This window comes from Patagioenas fasciata, chromosome 1 (genome assembly GCF_037038585.1).
Source record: "Patagioenas fasciata isolate bPatFas1 chromosome 1, bPatFas1.hap1, whole genome shotgun sequence".
NCBI lineage: Eukaryota > Metazoa > Chordata > Aves > Columbiformes > Columbidae > Patagioenas > Patagioenas fasciata.
In genome coordinates, this window is record NC_092520.1 from 208,869,841 (window position 1) to 208,889,089 (window position 19,249).

General features: G+C 40.7%; 1 protein-coding gene across 6 annotated transcripts in view; it reads left to right on the top strand.

The window, feature by feature from the left end:
• Positions 1-19,249, top strand: part of USP6NL (USP6 N-terminal like) — a 132,389-nt gene that overhangs the window by 102,062 nt on the left and 11,078 nt on the right. For all 6 annotated transcript variants that reach the window (XM_065845604.2, XM_065845612.2, XM_065845620.2 and 3 more), the window contains 6 exons: positions 1,925-1,973; positions 4,718-4,838; positions 7,977-8,071; positions 11,725-11,790; positions 11,874-11,973; positions 15,104-15,256. In XM_065845604.2, coding sequence (XP_065701676.1) covers positions 1,925-1,973; positions 4,718-4,838; positions 7,977-8,071; positions 11,725-11,790; positions 11,874-11,973; positions 15,104-15,256 — 584 coding nt within the window. The remainder of the gene's footprint in view (positions 1-1,924; positions 1,974-4,717; positions 4,839-7,976; positions 8,072-11,724; positions 11,791-11,873; positions 11,974-15,103; positions 15,257-19,249) is intronic.

Consider the following 19,249-nt stretch of genomic DNA (forward strand, 5'->3'; position numbering starts at 1 on the left):
TGTTCTCGTCTTGTTTCATATTTAATAACAGCAGTCTCAGATATTGGAAATACAAAAGCATGGGAATTCCAAACTAATAAATTAAGATTTTATTACCCAATCTTTTTATATAACTGTGTATTTAAAAAAGAAACCCACATCTTTTTGCATCTCTAGTAACTTTTCTTCGAGATTTTAGTCTTGCTTTGGATCTTATATTCCTCTTCTCCTAGCATCTAATTCAGAACCAAATAAAGCAGTATTTGAGATGTGAACATTTAGTTATTTACAAATATAGGTTTTAATGCTTTTCTGTTGCTTCAAAATGTTATTTTTGTAGTTGTCCTTGCATGAGGAATATTAGGCAGCTGTCATCTTTAAAAATGCTCAATAGTGAAATAAGTGGCGACACAAACACCAGTGTTGTTGCCGGCTTGCAGCACCAGCACCCTGCTGAGATGAAGAGACTATTTCTTTCCCTTCCGTATTAGTTCCATTTTTAATCCCTTTTTCTTTCCAAGGCAGATTCTATGGTAATCTGCTATTTTCAAAAAGCAATACTCAAAGAGCTGTGGACTTTAATGTGATAATAGAAAAACATTTTCTTAGATTCTTTCAAGGTATATTGTGGAGAAATATTAAATATAGGGAATTTCTCCGGCTGCAGCATGGGAGGACAAAGCAGAAATTCCCAAGCTGAGAACTATTCCGTGCAGCTGCTGCAGTTCAGATATATCCATGCGGTGCTAACTGTGCTTGAGCTCTGTCAGTACCGTGTTAAAATGACCGTGTTGCTTCTGGGCCTTGGTTATTTTTTCCGCACACGTTTTGGGTGTTAGAATCTCACACCTCATCGTTTTGGGGTTAACAGCAGCAGAACCAGCTCCAAGGCCTGGAGCTGCGTGGTGAGCGCGTCCTCTGAGTCCACAGCAAAGCCTTGGGCTGCACGAAGCAATTTCACACTTGGAGCAGATCTCGGAATTACCGGACATGTATTATGCATGGCCAGTGATGCCTTGATGAAAAATTCAGAAATCATTTCACATAGCAATGAAATAAAGTCCCCTGGGTAAATCAATAGCTTGTTTGACTTTTAAGTAGGCTGCGTGTCTTTGAAGGTTCATTCTTTTACAGGGCTGTAGTGCTATCATCTAGTGTAAATAGTACTAAAATTACCATTATTTTATGTATCTCACTGTGAGTGAGATTGAGCTCTTATGTTCAGTTTCATATGGTCAATGAAAGATAGAGAAGGTTCCTGTGTACATTTGGGACCTTTTAGTTTGTCCTTGTAAAATAAGACTCCAGCTTAATATCTAGTACTTGAGTTTACACTTTGGTTGCTGAAGAATGTCTAAGCTTCAGTTCTGCGAGAGGACAAACAAAATTACCATTATCTAGATGTTTTGGTAAAATTCCCCAAGTATGCATCCTCTTCCCAATAACAACTCTTCAGTTTGACAGTAGCAGTCACCAAAGGGGCCTTTAATTTGGGTGCCAAGATTAAGACACTTTTGTGGCTGCTTTTTGTATTTCAACTTGTCTGCACCTCTGAAATTAGGACCAGCTGTTAGTGCTCTGCAAGCAGAGAAATCAGGTCTGAGGTGGTTAAGATTTGGCATTCAGAATAAATCAGTGTTTGGAATGTAGCCCATCCTATGTTTCACTTTATCTGTAAAAACCGTGATCTGACACCATTGCCTTCTCAAAGTATTAGAGGTGTTTTTTGAAACCTTTCAACACGTGAAACATCGGGGAGGCGCTAAATATAATGTTGGTTTGAAATCAAAAGCACGTATCATTGCGAAGTATGGTTTGTCCTGTTCTTTGGTGCTAGAGAAGTTAAACTGAGCAAACAGGTTTCCAGGTTCACTGCTTTTATATTTTTCTGTTTTTACAAAAGAAGATATTATAGTATTTTCCTTTTCTGCTCTTATTTCTCCAGGCAACAGTCTTTATTCCACGTTTTAGCTGCATATTCCATATATAATACGGTAAGTTGTGTACCTTCACACATAAATATTGTTTCTCTGAATGTGCCATAAGATAATAGCTTGCAATTCTGTATCTTCTTTCTACCTAAAAAAAAGGTTAAAAAGACCCCAAACAAACAAAAAGAAACCCAAACAAACAAAACCGTCAAACATTTCAGAGGCCTTTGAAAGTACATAGAAATAAATTGTTTGACATGTTTTGAGCTGGAGTTAAAATAAAGCATCTTGGTTATTAGTGTCTTATTGGAGAGACTGAACTGTGCATACAGTTCGACTGGAACTAAGTGTTGTGTCTAATAAGAGTAATGAATTTGTGCTGCGCTGGAGTTTTATGCTGCTGATATTTCCTCCCCCGTTATTTTATGTGCCTCCCATTCATTTGAATGCTGGGAAGGCAAACACGCTGCAGAAAGATGTAAACAGACATATTTTGTAACCTGGAGACTTCTAACAAATGGAAAATGCTCTTAAATGTTTCATCTTCTTTACTTAAACCCTTGGTCTTGGCTGTAGTCCTGGATGAGAATTTGTAGAGCTGTGTTTCCAGACTACATCAAGATGGTTACAAACCTATGTATTTTGTAATGGCCTTTGACTGCATGCATAAAATAGAATAAACAGCAATGCTATCATGTCCACATCTAACTGCTTTTTATGCACTATCTCCTCATTCGTTGTGCCCGTTTTGATCATTTTTGTCCATCTTTCATTTTATATCCTTGAGCAGCTCCCTGGAATTCAATGTAAAAATATGTGAAGTTAAGAAGAAAGTGAAATTAAGCAGTTACTCCAATTGAATACCACTTTGTCTCCTTGCAATTGTTGGTCCATAAAATAACTTACATTGCTGAAATTTGTCTTTCGCTTGTTACGTTGTCTCAGGCTTTTCATTATAAGCAGCCTTGACTGAGAAATAAACCTCTGGAAAGACCTTTATATATCTCTTATAGAACTAGGATTATAGAACTATAGAACTTACAGAACTATAGAACTTACAGAACTATAGGACTAATATCTTCAAGTTACATGAATAATATTGTTTAAAATTGACTGTTAAAGTGTAATGATGGGAATACCACAGCAAAGGTTTTATTTTACAATTACGTTATTGCTTTTTTTTCTCCGAATGTATATCAGTTCTTATGCTTTGGTTTTATCTATAGAGCAAAGTTCTGCTAAGAACTTGAAAACTTGAAGGCAGGAGGGCTCTGCAGAGGGATCTGGATAGACTGGAAAATGGACTGATTCCAATGAGATGAAGTTCAACAAGGCCAAGTGCCGGGTCCAGCACCTTAGCCACAACAACCCCCTGCAGCGCTCCAGGCTGGGCACAGAGTGGCTGGAGAGCAGTCAGGCAGAAAGGGACCTGGAGGGACTAATGGACAGGAAGCCAACGGTGTGCCCAGGTGACCAAGAAGGCCAATGGTATCCTGTCCTGTATCCAAACCAGCGTGGTCAGCAGGACAAGGGCAGTGATCCTTCCCCTGTACTCTGCATTGGGGAGGCCACACCTGGAGTATTGTGTTCAGTTCTGGGCCCCTCAGGTCAGGAAAGAGATTGAAGTGCTGGAGCGGGTCCAGAGAAGAGCAACAAGCCTGGGGAAGGGACTTGAGCACAAGACCTATGGGGAGAGGCTGAGGGAGCTGGGCTTGTTTAGTCTGGAGAAGAGGAGGCTTAGAGGTGAGCTCAGCACTCTCTAGAACGACCTGAAGGGCAGTTCTAGCCAGGTGGGGATTGGTCTCTTCTCCCAGGCAGTCAGCAATAGGACAAGGGGGCATGGGCTTCAACTCTGCCAGGGGAAATTGAGGCTGGAGATTAGAAAGCAATTCTTTGCAGAGAGAGTGGTCAGGCATTGGAATGGCTGCCCAGGGAGGGGCTGGACTCACCGGCCCTGGAGGTTTTTAAACTGAGATTGGACATGGCACTCAGTGCCATGATCTGGTCAATGGACTGGAGTTGGACCAAGGATTGGACTTGATGATCTCTGAGGTCTTTTCCAACCCAGTCGATTCTGTGATTCTATGATCCTGGAAAAAAATAATTCAACAACTGAGGCATTTTCCTTATAAGTATTCTATCAGTGAGGTTATCTGAGCAGCTTAATGATAGTGAGAGTTGGTTCCTGCCACAAAAGTCAAAATTAGTAGCAGATCAAACAGTCAAGTTCAGTTTTGGAACAACAATATTTTTATTGCATCTGCTTGCTATAAGTTTCTAAACTTGAGCAGGTTTATAGCTATAGGCCAGTCTTGTAAAGTCCTGTGTGCTCTGACTGGAAAGCAAACAAAGCAAGACCCCGTCCCCACAAAAGAAAAACCCCAAAACAGATGAACACAAAGACTCCATAAAATCCCAGAGCCCCCAAACAAAACCAACCAACCAAAACAAAGGAAAACCATAACCAAGTTACAACTAAAAGGCAAACAGATCAACACATTTATTTGGAGAATAACGTTATACAGTTACGTGAAATAGTACTGATATGGGTTTTGTCCATCAATAGACACTTCTAAAGAACAGTCAATACTTGCAGTTTACTTTTCAGTTGAAGGGTTGTGTGTCATCCCTTGCGTCTTGTCAATATTTTGAATGTTTAATTATTAAGTGGGTTTTGGTGCCATAATTGGGAAACTTACTCCATCAGGACAATCACCCTCTTTCCTCCCCTAGCTCAAGGAAAACGGAACAATTCATGGTTATGAGGTTTTTGTTTGTTTTAATATTTCCCCTGTCTGTTTTTTCAGGAGGTGGGATACTGTCAGGGAATGAGCCAGATCACAGCTTTACTTCTGATGTACATGAATGAAGAAGATGCCTTCTGGGCCTTGGTGAAACTCCTCTCTGGTCCAAAGCACGCTATGCATGGTATGGAGTTTCATCTCACTTTGTATATGTATGTTAGGTTTCAACTTTCACCTTTTAAGTTGTAAATTATTTGAAAATGGAACTGAGATGTCCGTGTAGTTAAAATAAGACATAATGGGAGCTTTATACTGAGGGACCACTGGGTGTTAGGGGAGCTTGCTCATAATTTTGTAAGCAACTGTTTTTCTGTGTGATATCTTTCAAATAACTCTTAATGAAAATCAGATGTTTTCTTTCCTCTTCATCTCTCAGGCAATGTAACCAACGGAAAGCTGGGTTTGTAGATGTCTATATAGCAGTAAAATAGCAGTGGAAACCTAATACACAATGTGTGAAATAATATTGCAGCTATGCTGTCGTTTGGCAGGACAGGAATCCACAGTAAAAATAGACCTATATCCAGGCATTAACTTTGGGGTTCTTGGTTTTATCTCTGCCTCACACAGCAGTTCCTGTTGTGACGGTCTTGGTACTTCTATGTTACTGGTTTTTCTCTCTTTCCATGTCAAATTAAGTATGATCTCTCTGTGTTCCATGGCTATTGCTATGAAACAGCTCCAGGAATTCTGGCATCTCTTGTAGATGTTATTGACATGGTGACTCAGAAAAGCTGTAATTCTTGAAAACCTGAAACAGTAAATATTATCCAGAACTTGGGGCTTTTTTAGCAGTTTTCCAACAGGCTCTGACTCCTTTTCCCTGCTTAAGACTTTCTCATACTGTGATAGATTCCTTCCCTGCCTTTTCAATGTTCCAGCGTGTTCTTTGGCCTCCAGACCAAGTGCTAGTTTTCTGTATTTCTGTTTATACTTCCGCAAAGCTCTCACCTTCTTTTAAAAGAAAGAAACAACCCAAACCAAACGACAAAAACCAGGTAGTGCTATCTGATGTGAGGATCAGCGTCATAAGTAAATTTTTCAATTCATCAAAAGTCAACGACTTGCTTGGAACTTAACACAATGATAGCACAAACTAGAAGTAGCTTACAAAACAGCCTGTAGATCTAATGATAATCAAGAGCTATGCTACTACAACCACGCAAATACAACTGTGTAGAATGTTGAGCTCCTAAAAGGTCATAGTAAATTTTAGGTGTTTTGGGGGGTAAGTCTAACTCATTATACACCAAATCATTTGATCTGATTTTGATACATGGGAGCCTCACATGCGCAGTCATCTTTTTAAGATGCCATGGACTGTTAAACAACAGTTAAAAACTCCTCCCAGATTTTATGTCTCTGAGTTTAGTCTATGTGACCATTTTTAAAACAGGAGAGTCCTATCCTTGGAATGCATTGCTAATCAAGAACTCCTAACAGGAATTTCTCAGGCTGCTTTTTGTGGTCATTGTTTGAACTTGCTGTGATGAATGAGAGGGTTCATCTGTTTGCTGATGATGGATGTACACAGGAAGAGGGGTTGGAAGGGACCATCAAAGCTCATCCAGTGCCACCCCTGCCATAAGCAGGGACATCTTCACCCAGATCAGGTTGCTCAGAGCCCCATCCAGCCTGACCTGGGATGGCTCCAGGGATGGTTCATCCACCACCTCTCTGGGCAACCTGGGCCAGGCTCTCACCACCCTCAATGTAAAAAATTTCTTTCTTGTGTCTGCTCTGAGTCTTCCCTCTTTTAGTTTAAAACCATCACCCCTTGTCCTGTCATAACATGCCCTGCTAAAAAAATCTGTCGCCATCTTTCTTACAGGCCCTTTTAAGCACTGAAAGGCCGCAATAAGGTCTCCCTGGAGCTTCTCTTCTCCAGGCTGAACACCCCAACTCTCTCAGCCTGTCCTCCCAGCAGAGCTGTTCCAGCCTTGGATCATTTCTGTGGCTCCTCTGGCCCCTCTCCAACAGGTCCATGTGTGTCCTGTGCTGAGGACCCCAGAGCTGGACCAGCACTGCAGGGGGGTCTCACCAGAGCGGAGCAGAGGGGCAGAATCACCTCCCTGACCTGCTGCCCACGCTCCTTGTGATGCAGCCCAGGACACCATTGGCTTCTGGGCTGCAAGCACACATTGCTGGCTCATGTCCGATCTCTCATCCACCAGCACCCCCAAGTCCTTCTCGGCAGGGCTGTTCTCAATCCCTTCATCCCCAGCCTGGATTGATACTGGGGGTTGCCCCAACCCAGGTGCAGGACCTTGCACTTGGCCTTGTTGAACCTCATGAAGTTAGCATGGGTCCACTTCTCCAGCTTGAGCCAGCACACTGCCTGCATCAGTGTTACTGAATATACCCCATTCAGGCCTCCCTCTTTCCCGCCTTCATTCCTTCCCATCTCCTTTCCCCACCAGTTACAGAACAAGCACCGCCATGTCGTCAGAAAGGGGAGGAGGGAGCTTTGAACAGCCCAAGAGGTTGGATGAAGTTCATCTACGGGGCAAACAAACCATCGTGCCCCATGTTTTCATGCACAAATGAAACTGTCTTGGCAACATCTGCTAAGGAATTTTGCATTTATAGATACGCTGACAAAACCCTAATTATAACTGAAATGTTCTCCATTGGATAGTGTATTAAATGTTACCACCCTAATCTAAGATCCTGCTTTTAACTCTGCTGTTAACTCAGTTGAAAGGGGATCTTAGTGCTTTCCTTCTCCAGCATACAATCACTAAAACCACACAAGGTTTTTTATATACCCTTAGTTTCACTTGTGTGAGCTCACAGTCTTTATGCTATATATTAATGATATTTGTCTTGGAAGAATATCCCTCTTTTTTGGTTGTTTTTTAATGGTGTTTTCTTCAGTGCAGACAGTTCTTGTAGCTGCCTATGCTGTTTGCCCTTCTATTGTGAATTTCTTAGGCATAATCCTGATTTATGTCGTCTTGTTTTAAAAGTTTTAGGTTTTTTCCCCCTATGATCTTACAGTGGGTAAACTCACATAGGACTGGTGAATCTGCTGTCTTATACCATTACTAATAGTCGCTAAGGGAATGTATTGATGTTTTCTTGCAGTCATTTAGGCAGGAGTATGCGTGTATCCATGTGTGGATATCATAATATTGCTCTGAATATCTGTTCAGATACGATGCTCTCATTGAAGAATAACATTCCCAGAGCTCTGAATGCCTTTTTAAAATGTCCTTTTTATAGTAAATACACCTGTTATGTGGTCAACTTCTTTTCTTAGGTTTTTTTATTCCTGGTTTTCCAAAACTGTTGAGGTTTCAAGAACATCATGACAAAATACTGAAAAAATTTTTGTCCAGACTGAAGCAGCATTTGGTAAGTCTTTATACCGCAATTAAAGCAATACTGATTTACAGCTTGCTACTTTGTTTCACTTCAAGTTAACCCGTTGGGTTAAGAATACCTCAAATCTAAAAAAATACAATGCAAAGCTCCAAGAGGCAGAAGTGCTGGTGTTTTTATTAAAAAGTCGTGGGGCACCTTGGCTGAATTATTGTAAAACTGAATCCCAAGAGTGATTAAATTGTGTGTCTGTCTCACTTTTGACCTCTGTGTTAAAGAAAATACGTGATCCTTCTACCTGGCCTGGTACAAACTGCTGTATAGTGAGCTGGTGTTAATACATTTTGTCAAAACTTCATTGTATGTAGAGCTTTGTGGCTCATCTCTGGACCGAGGTGACTTTGAAATGAAACTGGTTTAATCTCTATTTAAAAAAGAGGAGTGAATGGTCCTTTTAAAATTTGCACATAGTAGCATTTTCATTAATGTTGAGTGCTGTCTGTTCTAATGCTCTAAAATAGGAAATAATTGTCACGGAGGCACCTTGAGGTTCGTTTAAGGGACAACAGGGTCCAAAACAACTTTTATTAAACCGGTGAGAAGCAGGGTTTTAGCACTCCAAAAGTGACTTGAATACAGATTCGGATATCAGTTAAAGAAAATTATTAAGGGGTAGCAACTAATAATTCAGGAGGTCCATAGTATGCATACACATGGCATCACCAAAAACAATGCCAGAGCCATCCGTGGGTCTGGGAAGAGTCCACACTTGCCTAAACATGGTGTGGGATTATTTTAAAGAGATACACGTACTCGTATTGAGTACGGAAAGTGTACACTCGCAATCCTACAAGGGTAAATTTATAATACACAAGCAAATGTGCACAGAATATTCCATGTGCTTATGTGGAAGCAGGGGAGGAAAATACACCCGCGATTATGTGAGGAAATAATTTATACACGTGCTCATATTGAGTACGGAAAGTACGTGTGCAAATGTGCACGGAAAGTTACACGTGCCCTTATTAAGCACAGGAGAAAAATACACCCGCGATTATGCGAGGATTAATTTTACACGTGCTCGTATTGATTATGGAAAGTACGCATGCAAACGTGCACAAAAAGTATAAATACACGTGCAAACGTGCACGGAAAGTAGATACACTTGCAATCCTGCAAGGGCTAATTTTACTCACCCCCGTGGCGGCAAGGCAAGTGGAGTCTCCATCCCAGGGAGATGGGCTCTCGGCGGCAGCATCTCGCTCATGCTCCGAGACACCCGCGACAATGGGCGGAGTCTCGACGAGAGTCCCGTTTTTTATAGCCTGATCAGATCTGACTGTAGGCATTCCAGAAGTTTCTCTGCACTCCCACACTGGCTGTGGGTGCCCCTGAAGCCTCCAAACATCCCCCACACTGGCCGCGGGCACCCAGCGGCTCCCTGGCGCCTTGACACTCCCTTCTCCTTTCTCTTAACGGCCCTGGCCGGGGGGGTCCTGAGGCCAAACAAAAGAAGCTGTCAGCCTCAAACAGCAGAGAGAGAGGGAGATGTACCTACTCCTTCCATGAAAAAGGAGGGAGGGGGGTTTGCATTCTGCCACAATAATATTATCTTTTTTTTTTCTAATATTGGCTTGATTTATTCTAAAGAACAACTTATTTTTCTAATGTGAGAAAATTGCCTTTCTGATGGTCACCAAGAATTTTCTTCTACAATCACATTGGTTCTACCAGAATCCATTTTCAGGTCCTAAAAGAACAGTGTAAGAGATGCTCAGCTGCAGCAACATCTTCTAAGAGTGGTGGCTGCTTCCAACATTACCTTCCCTGGACTATATTATTTTCTTTATATTATGTTTATCTCCTTAGAAAAAAGAAATAAAAAGAGATTTTGGGAACAGACCAGCACCTTGGCAATGATGAATTGCATCTCATGTGTGCCTGTTGTATTTACTGTAAAATAGAATTTAATGTCTCTTTTTAACAACACATTGGAAGACCTGCTCATAACATGGAATTAGATCTGGTTAGGGTAAAGAACGCTCTTCTGTTAAAAGGTCAAGTAAAAATTGGCCATGCAAGATGATCTTGTCATATTTAAAGAAAAAAAGACCAATTCTGTAACTAACTTGACTCTGAAATGAAAGTTGTTGATTTAATTTTTACAATGCATGCAAGATGATGATTCTTGCTTAGAAATATAGGCTTATTCTCGAGGTTGTCACATTTCAGGAACAAAATAAAGAATAATTCCAAGAAGACTGGGTGGTTTTAGCAGTAAATTGTAAAACGCCCTTATACTTAATAAAAATCCAGAAAGAACTATCCATGATTGAGGTGATACAACCTGAGACTGGCACATTATGAAATTTTATTTTGTGTATTGCTTATAGACCTCTTATTACCGCATTTAATAATCAAGAACTCTTTTTTGTTTTGTCTCCCTCCCCATCTTGGATCACTTGAAAAAGGAAGTTCCAGCAAAGTGCTGAAAGTTGCTTTAGTAACTGAAAAAGCTGAGTGAAATCAAATGATTTGATAGCTCACTTCTGAGGGAGTTCTTGGCCACTTCTGTAGAGGGATCCAGAACGCGTTCACTCTTCCTATGTATTTATTCTATGTTTTTATTTTCAGTTTTAAAGCAGAACTTGGTTCTTTTTTGCATGTGGATTAGTTTAGTGGCATTAAATTTCATAGCGATCAGTTTTTTATCAGGGAGAGGAATGGTTCATTATATCTGTGTCTCAGTAGGCTGATGGCTATTCCTACGTCTTAGAAAAACCTCAAAATAAGGTATTTTTTGTTCTGTCTGCTTTTCCAAATGAAAACTCATAGATTATTTCAATTACATTAAGAATTATTTTTTCCTCACTTCTTACCGTGAATCTATCACTAAGATGAGCCACTTTCAACTCGCTGAAAGCTGAAGGTAAAGCCTGCAGATAAACCAGAACAATTTGGCCCATTACTTATCCAGCATTTGTATACTTGAAATTTTTAGAAAAGCTGAATGTTACAAGCATGGAATATGATGTTATCCCAAGGTTAAAATTCAGAATTTCTTATCGGCTTTTACTTTGACCTTTTGTCTGTGTAAAGAATTTCCAAGAGCCCCATGAAACTGCAAAGAAGCTTTAGCCATCTTATGGACTATCTATATTCTAGGAGAAATTAGGTCCCTTAATTAAGGAATGAAATTTTTATCAGTGTAAGTGGTGTTTTGAGGTCTTGTGTTTGGAGAATTTGATTGTTTCAGGCTGGTTTCTGGTAGATTAGGTATTCTTGACGCAAAATCTTTTCAACCTTTGCCATGAATTGGCAGCCTTGCTAGAGAGAAATGAAAGACTAAATGGACCCAGCACCTGAACTTTGGTTGCTCCAGAATATTGATTTATCTTCTTGAGAGAGAATTTAATCCTCTGTTACCTCTGTCCTAAGAATAAGGTGGAGTTTTAAGGCATGTTAATATATCTGCACCTCCGAATGCATGTTTCTTCAGGTGGTGAGGCTGACAAAAAAAAAGCTATAAGAGACAGAAATCGTGTATGTTAGATTGAAGTAACAGTATTTCATGTAGTTAAATTCTTTATGGTGACTATTTGGTAAGTTGGACTCAAGGTGAAAATGATTTTTTATGGACAGTGCAAGACATGACTTTTGTATCTTTAAACTGTATTTTTTTACAGGACTCGCAGGATATGACCACAAGCTTTTACACAACCAAGTGGTTTTTCCAGTGTTTCCTTGATCGTGTGAGTATGTTTTCCAGTTTCTGTTTTGAATTCTGACTTGGCACACACTGTTTTCACGGCGTTGCCTGGTTCTGTCATTGCAGACTCCCTTTACGTTAAGCCTCAGGATCTGGGATATCTACATACTTGAAGGAGAGCGGATTCTCACTGCTATGTCTTACACAATCCTGAAACTACACAGAAGTAAGAAATCCCTCCTACATTTGAATGCTGAACAGCTATTCAACTGGTTTTGTTCTAATTTTTTGTAGCTTGATGTGTGAAAAAAATCTCTTTCCCATTTGCCTTATGCTGTTTTTGGTGGGTATTTTTCTTTCCTTATTCACAGAAAGATAAAAGTCTTTGGCTTATTAATGTGTGTGATTGCCAAAGAAAAATATTTATTACAGTAAGAAAGGTATTTAAACTTAGACATGAGTTCAGCCGTATTGCTGGTTAAACAAAAAGTGTTGTAGTTCCGTGGTTTGGAAACAGTTTGTTAGCCCATACAGAATTTAAATTAATGAGAAAAGTGCACAAAGAATCCAGAGTGTGCCACAAAATACCTGAAATAATGGCAGCAAACAACTCAGATATGGGGTTGAGAGACATACAACCAGTGCACGTCTCTCTTTATACCACTGTTTGTCCAAGAATGTAATTAAAATTCAGCGTTTCAATAGTCTACCCAGATGGCCTTGTCTTCCATCTCTTGCCTTCAAGTTCAGTGAAATCTGAGATTTTGAACAGAATTGTTTAAAGTATCTACACGTAGTTCCCCAAAGTGATTTAGCACCTTGAGTTCCAAAGGACAAAAAGACCTTTTGAGGATGGATGTTAGCTTCTAAGTCACTTGAGCATTTCTCGGGATGATATCTTGTAGCTCGAGTTTGATAGTCTTATTTTGGGACTTTGGCTTGCGTAAAGAAGTCGTTTCACTCTATTTAAATTCAGAGGTCTGCATGAAACTCTGCAGAATTGATATCTTAATTTGCTTCTAGTTTCCCCTCCTTGAACTTCTGGTCTCACTGGGGTGTCTTTAGTTAGTTCATAAACTGCTTTGAAAAATGAAAAAGGTTACTTTTTTAATTATTTTACTTAAGAAAGCTAAACATTTAGAGGCAAGTCGTTATGCTCAGCATTTTGGTTTATCTTCTTTATTTGCAAATAAACATCTACTTGGATTTTTTTTATTACTCTTTTTATGGGAAGACCTGAGGAAAAAAGTGCAGGTTTGCTAGCTTAGCAAGTACATAACAACTTCCTCCACAATCATCAGCAAGAGTAGCTTATGGCAAAGAGAAGGTATCTGATGACCAACAGAGAATGTGGCAGAAGGCCATTCAGTCTCGTGTCTACCTTTAAAAACATTGATGGGAGAGCTATCCGAAGTGCCATTGTGGAATTGACTTCAGTAAAGCGTTTGACACAGTGTCCCACAGCATCCTCACAGCTAAACTGAGGAAATGTGGTCTGGACAATCAGGTAGTGAGGTGGACTGGGAACTGGCTGAAGGAAAGAAACCAGAGAGTCATGGTCAATGGGGCAGAGTCCAGTTGAGGCCTGTATCTAGTGCAATGCCTCAGGTGTCAATACTGGGGCCAGTGCTATTCAATATATTCATCAATGACTTGGATGAGGGAATAGAGTGACTGTCAGCAAGTTTGCTGATGACACCAAGCTGGGAGGAGTGGCTGACACTGGAAGCTGTGCTGCCATCCAGAGACCTGGACAGGCTGGAGAGTTGGGCGGGGAGAATTTAATGAAATATAACAAGGACAAGTGTAGAGTCTTCTATCTGATCAGGAATAACACCAGGTTCCAGTATAAGTTGGGGAATGACCTATTAGAGAGCAGTGTAGGGGAAAGGGACCTGGAGGTCCTGGTGGACAGCAGGATGACCATGAGCCAGCACTGGGCCCTTGTGGCCAGGAAGGCCAATGGTACCTGGGGTGAATTAGAAGTGGGGTGGTCAATAGGTCAAGAGAGGTTCTCCTGCCCCTTTACGCTGCCCTGGTGAGATCACATCTGGAATATTGTGTCCAGTTTGGGGCCCCTTAGTTCCAGAAGGACAGGAAACTGCAGGAGAGAGTCCAGCGCAGGGCAACAAAGGTGCTGAAAGGAGAGGAGCATCTCACGTGTGAGGAAAGGGTGAGGGAGCTGGGGCTTTTTCGTTTGGAGAAGAGGAGACTGAGGGGTGACCTCATTAATGTTATATAAATATATAAATAAATATATATATATAAAGGGTGAGTGTCATGAGGATGGAGCCAGGCTCTACTCGGTGTCAACCAATGGTAAGACAAGGGGTCATGGGTTCAAACTGGGACACAAGAGGTTCCATTTAAATATGAGAAGAAACTTCTTCTCAGTGAGGGTGCCAGAGCCTGGCCCAGGCTGCCCAGGGAGGCTGTGGAGTCTCCTTCTCTGCAGACATTCAAACCCGCCTGGACACCTTCCTGTGTAACCTCAGCTGGGTGTTCCTGCTCCGGCAGGGGATTGGATTGGATGAGCTTTCGAGGTCCCTTCCAGTCCCTGACATTCTGTGATTCTGTGAATACCTGCCAAGAACATTTTTATTATAATTCAAAAACATTTTTGATGGGTTTTACATAGCAGTTGTACATTCTGGAACTTTTGAAGGCGACGTCTGTGTGCTTGAAGAAGCGACATAGGTTTGCAGTGACAGCCCTGCAAACCAAGTATAGGTTCGTGTAGGAAACGTGGCCTCACTGCTGTGTAAAAAGGGAAAGAAAAATAATGTGATAACTGTAAAATGACTTTCAAAATATGACCCGAATTAATTGAAGCAATAAAAAGTACCTGAATTTTCAGAGAGCCTGAAGCAATGGTTCTGAAGTGTGAACTGCTGCCATCATTTCACTGGAAGTTAATTCAGTTGTGAATGAGGGTACCGTAAATGTCAATTTTAAAAATGTTTTACTGCGTTTCAAAGCTGTTAATCAGGGAGAATGATGTATGTTGTATGGATCTACAGGAGGGTTTTGTAAGGTGAGGATGCAGGCTGAAAAATAAAGGCCTGAAGCTGTTGAATGTAAGAAGGCTGAAGGAGACTGACTTATATTTAGCTTTTTGAAGAGCCCTGTTCTTGGAAAACATTGTCCTAAGTAGAAAATGATAATTAGAAAGCATTCCCATGCCGATTTGTAAGTGAATTTTTAATGTATTTTATAGATTCTAGTGTAGAATTCTGTTATCTACTTAATAAGTGTTTTTCATTCTACTTTAGTAACAAAGCATCTAAAAACGTTTTCCTTCTTCAAGTATTCCTAATCAAGATATTTATTTTCTGTATGATATTTTTCTTATGTAGAGCACCTGATGAAATTACAAATGGAAGAGCTTGTAGAATTCCTGCAGGACTCTTTAGCCAAGGATTTCTTCTATGAAGATGACTTTGTAATAGACCAACTCCAAAATTCTATATCAGAATTGAAACGGGCAAAGCTGGATTTGCCAGTAGCTGGTAAGAAACTTGTACACATGCACATTTACGTATTTGAAGCTATTTGAACATTGTCCATTTTTGAAGTGTTAATTCATGCTGTTAAAAATTATGCAAATGTTTGTCTTCATCATGGCACAGTTTGTTTTCCACAAATATTTTACAGCTTCAAATCAACTCCATTTCACAAGTTTGCTCTCTTTTAGGTGTGTGTTTTGCTTATTGGTTGCAAGCTAATAGCAAAAGCACTTGAGAACATCCAATGGATGTTCTCATAATTTTATTAACTTAGATTTATAGAGTCTTTAAGATTGTAGATTAAATATCAAGATTTGAAATTATTTGAACCAACAGCAAGAATCCAGACTGTTTTGTAGCTTAGTAGTTGTAGAACAAACTTCAGGTCAAATAGTTGCTTCTATTAGTCAAATCCAGATTTTTAATAGTTTGCAGGTGATGGACCTTCTGGATATTTAACTGAATTCTTTTCTTCATTTCTTCTCAGCTTTTGTGTTTGTGCTTTTTGGTTGCAGATTGGAGATGGTTGTTTCGTGGGGCACTACTTATGAAACATGTATAGGATTCTACTTCCTGTATTAAGATTCTATTATCTCCACAATCTTTAATTAGAATTTTTCTTGCAATTATCCAGAGTCCTTTTTATTTCTCTTCATTAGTTGTAAAATAGTATATGAGAAAGAATACGTGGGTTTTTTTTTTAAATAAGGCAGAAATTACCATAAAATAACTTTGTTAACTTGCTATGGTTAGGTTTCAGAAGTTAAGAAGTGTCAGAATAAAGTTTGCCTATGTAGCATTGGTGTGATAATTTGGTTCTGAAGCTCTTGCATTAAGGAACTTCATCTTTCTGTTTCTGTAGACGTTATTTGTTATTGGGCTGTTTCAGGACTACTCATCACAAATAAATACTGTTTCATCAGGTTCTTCAGCACATCAGTCTCTCTGGGGTTACATAGATAGAACCATAGAATCATTTCGGTTGGAAGAGACCCTCAGGATCATTGAGTCCAACCATAACTTAACTAGCACTAAACCATTCTGTAAGAACCTCATCTAAACGCCTTTTAAACACTTTGTGTACATTTGGTTCCCATCATCTTGGCTTCTTGACAGAGTTTCCCATTTCTCTTGCTCCCCATTCCTGTGTTTTATCTTCTTCCTGACTCTCTATAACATCCCTCCTGCATGTTTTCTCCCTCCCACAATGGATCTAAGCCTGGTTCATGCTCTTGTCTTCATCTGCTCAGTCTTCTTGGTCCTTGTCGCCCACAGACTGTGTTCTATGAGTCTGTGGTTCTCCTTCATGTTCCTCTGCTCACCGCTTCTTCCCCTTCTGAATCACAGCCTTCCCATCCTACCTTCTCTCCAGCCTTTTCCCACAAGCAGAGTTTTGATCTCGACTTACTCTTTAGAGCAACTTGCTCTTTCCAGCACTCCTCTTCAGCTGTCAGCTTTATCAGACAACTTGTAACCAACGCTTGGTCACGGTGACGAGATGTGAGCAAATACCTCAATGAGCAATTTTGTCTTTTGGCATCAATTTCACTTAGTTGCGTTCACAGAAAATAGATCATGGGTGTGCTTTTTGTTACATTTTAAATACAGTTTGTGGTTATGTTGGACTGGTAAGGAGCTTCCCCTTAGAAAATTTGAATTGTTTGGAGATGGGTAGACTTTTCACAAATGTGGTGAAGTAGAGGGTACTGAATGTATCTTCTTGCTGAGGCAGTTTGGCAATGGGATGCAAGTTGTTTGGTTCATACTTTGTACATTTACATGTAACTTCTGATAAGACTCCAGGATGGTAGTTGTTTTTCTTTCTTTTGGATGGCTAAAATGACACCAATGACAATAAAATGCCTTTTGTTTGTTTGTTTGTTTTTCAACATCAGTAAAGGAGGTTTAATATTAAAATAGGAAAAGCAAAGCCAAAGTGAAGCACTGAACGGGGAACTGAACTTTTTCCTTTGTGATTTCTAAGTACCCTGGGAAAACCTCTCCATGTGACGTGTTTTTGCCAGGGGTAGATGAGAACGTTACTTAAACTTTCACAAAATAAGTATAAAATGCCATCATCTTAATCCTTGGAAATCCAGCTGATTCGTTGCTATGTGTGAGGCTGCCTCGTTTGTTCTTCATATGAATTTCACAAGCCTTTGAATTATTTTTTTTCCTTTTCCTGCTCTGATGTTCATTTTGGTTTGACTAATCACTGTCTTCGGGCAGTGTTTTTCTGTAGATTCTCAGCATTCTCTAGACGTTCAGCTTTGCTCACAGAGTCACAGAATTGACTGGGTTAGGAAAGACCTCAGAGATCATCAAGTCCAACCCTTGGTCCCACTCCAGTCCATTGACCAGATCATGGCACTAAGTGCCGTGTCCAATCTCAGTTTAAAAACCTCCAGGGCCGGTGAGTCCAGCACCTCCCTGGGCAGCCATTCCAATGCCTGACCACTCTCTCTGCAAAGAATTGCTTTCTAATATCCAGCCTAAATTTCCTCTGGCAGAGTTGAAGCCCATGCCCCCTTGTCCTATTGCTGACTGCCTGGGAGAAGAGCCCAATCCCCACCTGGCTAGAACTGCCCTTCAGGTAGTTCTAGAGAGTGCTGAGCTCACCTCTAAGCCTCCTCTTCTCCAGATTAAAAAAGCCCAGCTCCCTCAGCCTCTCCCCATAGGTCTTGTGCTCAAGTCCCTTCCCCAGTCTTGTTGCTCTTCTCTGGACCCGCTCCAGCACTTCAAACTCTTTCCTGACCTGAGGGGCCCAGAACTGAACACAATACTCCAGGTGTGGCCTCCCCAATGCAGAGTACAGGGGAAGGATCACTGCCCTTGTCCTGCTGACCACGCTGGTTTGGATACAGGACAGGATACCATTGGCCTTCTTGGTCACCTGCACACACTGTTGGCTTGTGTTGAGCTTCCTGTCCGTTAGTACCCCCGGGTCCCTTTCTGCCTGACTGTCTATCAAACTATCAGACTGTCACATGTCTGTCTGTCCTATCTTTACTACATCCAATCTCTTTTTACTATTTTCCTTTCAATTTAATACAAAAATTATGAAGCTATTATATATCATGCAGTAATACACACAAAAACCACCAGACCGTTCGTTTGAATATCCACTGTAGCCCGAGAAAATAATGTTTATCTTAGTTTTCTGAAATCAGATAACCACATCCTATCTTGTACTTGTCTTTGTTTGTTTTTAATTGTTGCATTGTGCAACAATTACACCTTTAAGAACTAAGGTAAAAATGCACGTTAGGAAAAATAAGTCTCTCCATCTTACAGTTGCATCTGTATCAGTCATCCAGGAATAGCTGTGAGCTAATTAAGCTCAGTGGAATTTTCCATCTGCCGTCCTTTGTCAGACTGTATGGATTTTCCTGCCCTAGCAGGGGAAGCTGCGGTTGGATATTGAAAGAGGTAATAGCTTTTGCGTTATTTTAAAGTGGATGTCCGCGTCTGTCTGATGGAGCTCTCTCTGACTCGCTCCTCCGTGGCTTCTCCCGCTGAATTAAGAAGCTCCTTGTTCCCTTCGGAGCGGAGAGAAATGAAGGGACTTTTAGTGCTTTCTCCCTGATAAAACCACTCAAATGCTTAGCCAGAACATGGATGTTAAAGGGATCATGCAAATTTGGGGTGTCAGTGAAATGCTTTTGACAACACTAGGGCTGTTTTGCGTAAAGCAGACCAGTGATTTTCGTTGCTCTTTGTGGCAATTTCTCATCTTAAGCGGTGGCCAGCGTAAGATGGCCTGTACTTGGCAACTACAACCTTCTGAGGATGGCTCGCAACTTTAGTGATGTTCTCAAACTCAAGGTGGGCATCCCTGTTCCATTCACACTACGGGGACAGTGAATCATGTGGATAAACCTGTTTTTTACTGCCAAACCCTCAGAGAGGCAGATTGTGACAGTTACACAGTGGAAACTGTCATCTAAAGTACTTCTCTGACACATACTCAGGCAAATTTAGTAGAAAAGGTAACTG